At 44.2% G+C, this 7988-nt stretch overlaps 1 protein-coding gene across 1 annotated transcript; it reads left to right on the forward strand.

The window, feature by feature from the left end:
• Window positions 1–1638: 1638 nt before the first annotated feature.
• LOC134644618 (tonsoku-like protein) lies at window positions 1639–6326 on the forward strand. Its single transcript, XM_065472079.1, has 11 exons — window positions 1639–1714; window positions 2736–2835; window positions 3121–3171; window positions 3292–3463; window positions 4055–4133; window positions 4222–4529; window positions 4716–4887; window positions 4990–5165; window positions 5253–5326; window positions 5446–5579; window positions 6019–6326. The coding sequence occupies exons 1-11, from the start codon at window positions 1639–1641 to the stop codon at window positions 6213–6215; spliced, it is 1539 nt and encodes a 512-aa protein (XP_065328151.1). The 3' UTR covers window positions 6216–6326.
• The last annotated feature ends 1662 nt before the right edge of the window (window positions 6327–7988 follow it).

A 7988-nucleotide genomic window follows, 5' to 3' on the forward strand; every position in this document is an offset into this window, starting at 1 on the left:
ACCAAAAACAAACAAGATAAAACCAAAATAAAGTGACATGGTGTCCACCAACAATCTGTTGATAGCTTGTGTTTTATGCATTTTTGTCTGCCTTATTTATACATGTAAAGCTCTGTATCTGTATAAAGAGTTTGTGTTAGTGTGTGAGAGGTTTTGTGTCACAATGGTCCTGTTTTGTAGGATTTGATTTAAAAAACACAAACACAATTAAAGTAACAGACGATGCTATACATTGACATCGTTCTTTCACTGTGAGAATCAGCAGGCTATGGTGAATAATCACAGCGATTTTCAGGTCTTTGAAGAAATCTGTCTAGGAGCTATGACAGTGTAAAGACACCCTGCAATTTTAAATGTGCAGCGACATTTGAATGAGGTGCGTACCAGTAGGGGGAGCCAACGCACCACGAATGGTGCACAGCCACAGATGAGCTTTGTGTCATTTATTTGTGACATGCAGGAGTGTCCGCAAAGAAATGTGGAGAAGTTGTAAATCAAAAGCTAAAGAGCTCATTCTTGCACTGTTTTGATCAGAACACACGTGGGAATGTTCAAGTGTTGATAGTTTGTAATTAAAAAGTGAATAGCGAAAGATATTAGATACTGCCACTGGCTAGATTTCAACCCGGGTCTCCCGCTCCCAAAGCGCGTTGTCTACGCGGCCTGCCCTATAATATATTTCAAGAGTTTAGCACAACTAAATGGCTGAGAGGTGAAAACTGCCGTTTCTTCCTGTTACAAAATGTACTGTAACTCCAAAAGTACACGGGCTGTGGACATCATTCTTTCACTGTAACAATCAGCAGGCTTTAATAAAAAAAAAACAATCAAGGCGATTTTCAGGTCTGTAAAGAAAAATAGGTCTAGGAGATATGAGGAGTTGAAAAGTCCTCCCATTAGAGAATTTCAGCTGTCATTTTTCACTCAAGTCTCCATAGACTTTGAATGTGGACTTTTCTGACTTTGTGTTGCTTCGAGGCCATTTGTGAGAAAACGGCAACTCCTAGGATAATGACGGTGGCATTTTGTGAAAGGCAAGAAAAATCCCTATGTTTTGATGTATAATTTGTGTTAATGAAGGCAAAATTGAGCGTTTGTTGAGACGTGAAGAAGAGATTGAGAAAGCGAGAATGCGTGGCGTGTTTGGCAGACCGTAGCAAGGATAAGAAGCAATATTGAAGGATTTTGAGAGAGCGGTAAAAAGGCAGAGAGAGCCCGTCTATAGGCTCGCCTGTAGGCTTCTAAGCAAGCGTAGCAGGTGAATTTCAGAGCCAGGGATTTGTTATTGTTTCGTTTCCGAACACCTTGCCCCAACATATGGTCCGCACGGGATTCGAACCACTGCCCTCTGTCTTCAATCTCTGCCATAGGGCCTGTCACTTTCCCATGAGCCACTTGGGCGGCCCTGCAACGGTAGGGCAAAAGTGCTATATTTAAAGAGCACACGTGCGCACAGCCGCACGGCCAATTTGGGCTTTTTTCATTAGCTGGACACCACGCCTTGTCTAGTCAGCCCTTCCAACCACATCCCTGCCAATGCATACATGATGGTGTACCGCTCACAATTTTCTACTGTCGCCTCAAGGCAACTTAAGTGTTAGTGACATCACACCTATGCGCCACTGCCCTCTGTGGAGAATGGGAGAAACGTGCTTGCACCTCAACCTGAGGACTCAGACAGACTGGAAATCATCACCTTCCTTCCTCATTCAAGGTAACCTTATGGGTTGTAGGAACACTGCACATGTATGATAAGACTGTAGCCCTTCAACCGGCCCTTGTAAGGTTGCTGAAGCCATCTAAGTATAATATAGCAGGTTCTGACTGAGGGATTTCTAAAAGAAATTAAAAGGCACAGCTCTGCTATCACTTCTGACATACACGAAGACAGGAAAGTAAGCAGCAGTGATGTTTGTAGTGTTACTGAAGTTTGGCTAGCTGGTATATAGTGATGTGCTATGTGATCGCTAGCAAAACAGCTATGTTAGCATAACATTAACACAGTGAAGCTGAAGGATGAAGGGGAACTTTTTTCCACTGGATAAGAGTTAAGGTGAGGGTTCCCGATGGTTAGGCACAAATGCAGTGGCATGGTAGGATGCTGTAAACGGACCAAACTTCAGTCAAGAGAACAACAGTTACCACCGAATGGAGAAGGATGTGATTATGATGACAATTATATCGGGAGTGCCTGTGTTATTGCTGCATCCATCCACAATAGGAGGTCAGTCATTAATATGCTGCTGCATTGCCTGGACTGTAGTTACATGGTAAGGTTTTAAAAACGAAGCTTTAAAATGAATAGTGGTAATAAAAACTGAGAGAGGCCGACAGTGATCACTGAGTGTTTGTAAGGGGCTTGTTGAGATTAAATAGAAATAGTGGCAAAGCATTGAAACATGTTAAAAACACAACAGCCTTATTAAACTCAGAGTAGTTTGGGCCCAGAAGCAGGATTTATCACGTCATCACTTAAAGACCGGATAGACACACGGTGGAGTTACTTTGTTGTCTTTGTGTGTGTTTTTAAGTAGTTTTAAACCTTGTGATCCACAAAAGGTAACAGTAAAAGATGAACATTTTTAAGCATAATGTTGTTACCAAACTACATTAATGGCCCCAAAACAGACCATAGAAAAAACAGTGGCTATGTGAAAAAATGATGACAACTGGTCCTAATTCAGGCTAATTGTTTTTTTGTTTTGTTTTTAAATGTTGTTGTTGTTGTTTTTCAGACATCCCTCCACACACACAGGCTGTGCTGGCTCAGAGAAAGAGTGGGTCATCAACATTATCAGGCAGCTGGTGCCCCCACCTCTCCTTATCCACGCTCAGGTCAGAAGTGGAATGCTCTTTTGCTGTTTGTTAGTTACGGATGGAGTAACCCTAAGGAAATACACACAACACAGTGATTGTGAATAAGTCACTCCAAGTGTGAAAAGGTGATAGTCAGAGTGAGACTAAACATTAATTATTCAGGGAAACACAGACTCAGTGAGAGAGTAACTATAATTCAGTGTCACTCGGGGATATAACTTGAAGATGATGTGTTTTCATTTATGATTCAATTCTAACAGCGATGAATGTGGAAGTAAATGAGACTTTCTGATCCCTCCACAGACTCTGCTTTGTCTTTCTACTGAGAGTTGACAACATTAAATATCCACAAAGGTCAGTGAATAGTTTTAAGTTTGGGGTTTATTTTCATGTACTACTCAATCTGATTGGCATAGTGTTTTGTTTTGGGTATTTTAGGGCATCAGTTTTTCTTTCTGTGTAATCACCTCCCAGTGCTCTGCATCCCAGTGAGGCCAACTCCTGCTCTGTGTGGTGGCTGTGTGAGCAGGCAGCTCAGCGTTACTACCAGAAATGTGGCCTCCTGCCTCGTCTCTCTCTGCAGAAAGAAGGCGCCCTGCTCTCCCCGCAGGACCAGCTGCTGGCCGTCCTGCACACAAATGAAGAGGTGAGGTGACACTGAGGAGAGCCAGAAGTGACCAAACTTGGACCACAGACAATTTAAAAGATGCTGAAGACTACCATGATTGGTTTATGAAGTCTGATCACGAGTCTTTAAGACAAATGTTGTCACCGTTGCTATCCTGGATTTAAAAAAAGAAAAGAAACAGTGACCAGAGGACGGCTATGACTATGAAACAGCTTGCATGTCAGCCAGTGAGCATACTCCTTTTCTTAGGCACAGTATGACCAAAATTTCATAAAATAGACTTTCTCATAGACACAGAGGTCTTTTTGAAATCACTGATAGAAGGAATGGAGGTTCTAGGTCCTTCCACAATGACTTCATTTTTCTTACCCAGATGAGGCGTGCAGGTTTTAGACTGTACGATTCTGGTAAGAAGGTGAAGGGCTGACTATGTTAACAAGCTGCCTGAGAAACTATAAAGATTAGAACCATTTCTGTACCAGACTGGATGCTGACTTGCTTTCGGAGCCAGCTTCCAGGGGACATTGAAGGAATCACAGTTTTTGGGATTGAATCCTTGGCGACACTTTCCAGCACCAGTGCAGGATAACTGATGGGTTTGTGTTGCAGGTTCTGGCTGAAGTTTGCTCGTGGGATCTCCCTCCTCTCCCTGAGCGATACAAGAAGGCCTGTCAAAGTCTGGCAGTGGGTGAGCAACACAGAACAAACGCATTATAAAACGCACACATGTGCATTTTTGTATTCTGTTATGAAGTACCGTCTCTTTCTGCCTGTAGATGAGAACAAGCGTGTCTCCCGGCTATGTGAGGTTCAGGACCGGGGTTCCTCCGTGTCAGTGTGTGGCCTGGGTTTGGCCGCCTCTTCCCTCGGCCCGCTCCTCCGTGCCCTAAAACTTCAGGCCAGCCTCACCGAGCTGCAAATTTCTGGCAACCGTATGTCTGACGACCTTCTCCCTGAGCTGATTGCCACAACGCTCACCATGCCTCGTCTGCAGCTGCTGGACATTTCCGCCAACTGCATTACAGGGGACGGGCTGGAGAAGGCTGTAAATGCTTTAAAGGGACAGAGTGCACCTGCATTCCCGGTAAGGGCCTCAGCTCGCCAATATTGGCAGCTCCAGGTTTACCTTCGAGCCTGTATTGAACTACCTGTGGTCTTAATAAGGCCCTTAGATCATAATAACAAGCGAACCTGATTCGTATCAATGAAATCTGTCAGAGAGGATTGGCTCTTGTGATCATTTGCTTTTTCTGCTCGTTTCCACTCAAAGTGCCTGGAGGAGCTGGACCTCAGTATGAACCCAGTGGGGGACGGCGTGTCTGAGTCTCTGTCCTGTCTGCTGTCCTGCTGCCCTGTGCTAGCCAAGCTGTCTCTGCAGGCCTGCGGCCTCACTGCTCGTTTCCTTCAGCAGCATCGACTGCTGCTAGCCAGCGCGCTCACAGGTGACTCTCTAACAAGCAGCTGACTGAAGCCTTAAGCTTCACTGAACTCCCACCCATAAGCAAAACTGCAGCTACACTGATTTATATCTTCTGAACTTTCAGGCACAGGCCATTTGAAAGCAGTGTGCCTTTCCCACAATCCCCTGGGCTCCACCGGCTTTGAGCTGGTGTTAAAGACTCTGCCCCTCCACTGTCTCACACACGTGGACCTGTCGGCTGTCTGCAGAGGGCCTGCTGATTACCCGGCACTGGAACACCTCGCCAAAGTCCTGTCACAGGTGTGCACGCACACACAATCATGCAATGTCATTTATTGTCTAAAGATATAACTGTGCAATCAGGTTAAGACTTTTGTGTTTTTGCAGGACGAGTGCTCTCTGAGCCACCTGAGCCTGGCTGCAAATGGGCTGACAGACAGCAGTGTAACTACCTTGGCGAGGTTTGTGTGTGAGGGCGTCATTTCTACGGCTCAGTTATTACTCATGTTTTTAGGGCTTTGCCTTTGTTTAAATTGTCACTCTTTACTGGCCTGTTGGACTTTTTATTATTATTTCACAGGTGCCTCTCGTCGTGTCCCACACTGGTGAGTCTGAATCTGTCAGGAAATCCGTCTGTTACATCAGCGGGACTTCACAACATCCTGGCGTCTGTCAGAGAGGCCCGTCGACCACTGACACTTCTAAACCTTGAAGGTATGCATGTGTCTGAACTTGGAGATACTCCATGGAGTTCCTTTTTTTTTTTCTAAAGCTATTCTTAGATTCACCGTTTCACACTAAATCACATTTTTGATTTCTTTGATGTTTTTATCACCTGTGCAAAGTTGTACTTGGCAACAGTTTGTTTCTTGCTGTGAGTCTGTTTCCTTTTGACACATTTCTAAGTTTGAACATTTAGTATGTATGCACAGAGGTGTTACATGATGAGTACACACACAGACATTACAATATAGAAGTGTGGTTTAAAGATTAAAAAAAACTGATTAGTTGTGAATTAATTTTCCATTTTATGGAGCAGAAAACATTACTGGATGCTAGCTAATAGGCTACATTTGGATGTCAAATATTTATAGGGGGGAAAATGGAAATTATGGATATGAAATAAAATGTCTCTTTGTTGCTTAACCTGCAGGTTGTCAGGTCTCTGGCCCCTGGGAGAGTGAAGACCCTGACAGTTTGTCAGAGCTGGTCCAGGATATCCGTCTTTGCTCTCAGGCCCTCAACAAGCTGGACCGACAGACCTTGAAGCAGAGCTGGGACAGGACTCAGTCACACGGACGCTTTCTCGACCGAAACTCCAAGTGCCTCCTCTCTGCCACCTCCACTTGAGGGTGGCAGGTGTGACGATGTTGACAGAACTTTGCTTCTGATGTCTACTCTTTATCACTGACGGTGGATTTTGAGCAAGTGGTCATTTCTATAAACATTTTGTTTAATGAGGCTACACCAAAAAAAAACCAAGATAAAACCAAAATAAAGTGACTTGGTGTCCACCAACAATCTGTTGATAGCTTGTGTTTTATGCATTTTTGTCTGCCTTATTTATACATGTAAAGCTCTGTATCTGTATAAAGAGTTTGTGTTAGTGTGTGAGAGGTTTTGTGTCACAATGGTCCTGTTTTGTAGGATTTGATTTAAAAAACACAAACACAATTAAAGTAACAGACGATGCTATACATTGACATCGTTCTTTCACTGTGAGAATCAGCAGGCTATGGTGAATAATCACAGCGATTTTCAGGTCTTTGAAGAAATCTGTCTAGGAGCTATGACAGTGTAAAGACACCCTGCAATTTTAAATGTGCAGCGACATTTGAATGAGGTGCGTACCAGTAGGGGGAGCCAACGCACCACGAATGGTGCAGAGCCACAGATGAGCTTTGTGTCATTTATTTGTGACATGCAGGAGTGTCCGCAAAGAAATGTGGAGAAGTTGTAAATCAAAAGCTAAAGAGCTCATTCTTGCACTGTTTTGATCAGAACACACGTGGGAATGTTCAAGTGTTGATAGTTTGTAATTAAAAAGTGAATAGCGAAAGATATTAGATACTGCCACTGGCTAGATTTCAACCCGGGTCTCCCGCTCCCAAAGCGCGTTGTCTACGCGGCCTGCCCTATAATATATTTCAAGAGTTTAGCACAACTAAATGGCTGAGAGGTGAAAACTGCCGTTTCTTCCTGTTACAAAATGTACTGTAACTCCAAAAGTACACGGGCTGTGGACATCATTCTTTCACTGTAACAATCAGCAGGCTTTAATAAAAAAAAAACAATCAAGGCGATTTTCAGGTCTGTAAAGAAAAATAGGTCTAGGAGATATGAGGAGTTGAAAAGTCCTCCCATTAGAGAATTTCAGCTGTCATTTTTCACTCAAGTCTCCATAGACTTTGAATGTGGACTTTTCTGACTTTGTGTTGCTTCGAGGCCATTTGTGAGAAAACGGCAACTCCTAGGATAATGACGGTGGCATTTTGTGAAAGGCAAGAAAAATCCCTATGTTTTGATGTATAATTTGTGTTAATGAAGGCAAAATGGAGCGTTTGTTGAGACGTGAAGAAGAGATTGAGAAAGCGAGAATGCGTGGCGTGTTTGGCAGACCGTAGCAAGGATAAGAAGCAATATTGAAGGATTTTGAGAGAGCGGTGAAAAGGCAGAGAGAGCCCGTCTATAGGCTCGCCTGTAGGCTTCTAAGCAAGCGTAGCAGGTGAATTTCAGAGCCAGGGATTTGTTATTGTTTCGTTTCCGAACACCTTGCCCCAACATATGGTCCGCACGGGATTCGAACCACTGCCCTCTGTCTTCAATCTCTGCCATAGGGCCTGTCACTTTCCCATGAGCCACTTGGGCGGCCCTGCAACGGTAGGGCAAAAGTGCTATATTTAAAGAGCACACGTGCGCACAGCCGCACGGCCAATTTGGGCTTTTTTCATTAGCTGGACACCACGCCTTGTCTAGTCAGCCCTTCCAACCACATCCCTGCCAATGTGTGCCTACTTCAAGCGGCATACATGATGGTGTACCGCTCACAATTTTCTACTGTCGCCTCAAGGCAACTTAAGTGTTAGTGACATCACACCTATGCGCCACTGCCCTCTGTGGAGA

This window comes from Pelmatolapia mariae, linkage group LG16_19 (assembly GCF_036321145.2).
Source record: "Pelmatolapia mariae isolate MD_Pm_ZW linkage group LG16_19, Pm_UMD_F_2, whole genome shotgun sequence".
NCBI classification, from domain to species: domain Eukaryota; kingdom Metazoa; phylum Chordata; class Actinopteri; order Cichliformes; family Cichlidae; genus Pelmatolapia; species Pelmatolapia mariae.

Coding starts and splice junctions, on each gene's coding strand:
- LOC134644618 (XM_065472079.1), top strand. CDS start 1,639: ATGGGAGAAACGTGCTTGCACCTCAACCTGAGGACTCAGACAGACTGG. Junction 3,172..3,291: donor AACATTAAATATCCACAAAG/GTCAGTGAATAG, acceptor ATCACCTCCCAG/TGCTCTGCATCCCAGTGAGG. Junction 4,888..4,989: donor GCTAGCCAGCGCGCTCACAG/GTGACTCTCTAA, acceptor CTGAACTTTCAG/GCACAGGCCATTTGAAAGCA.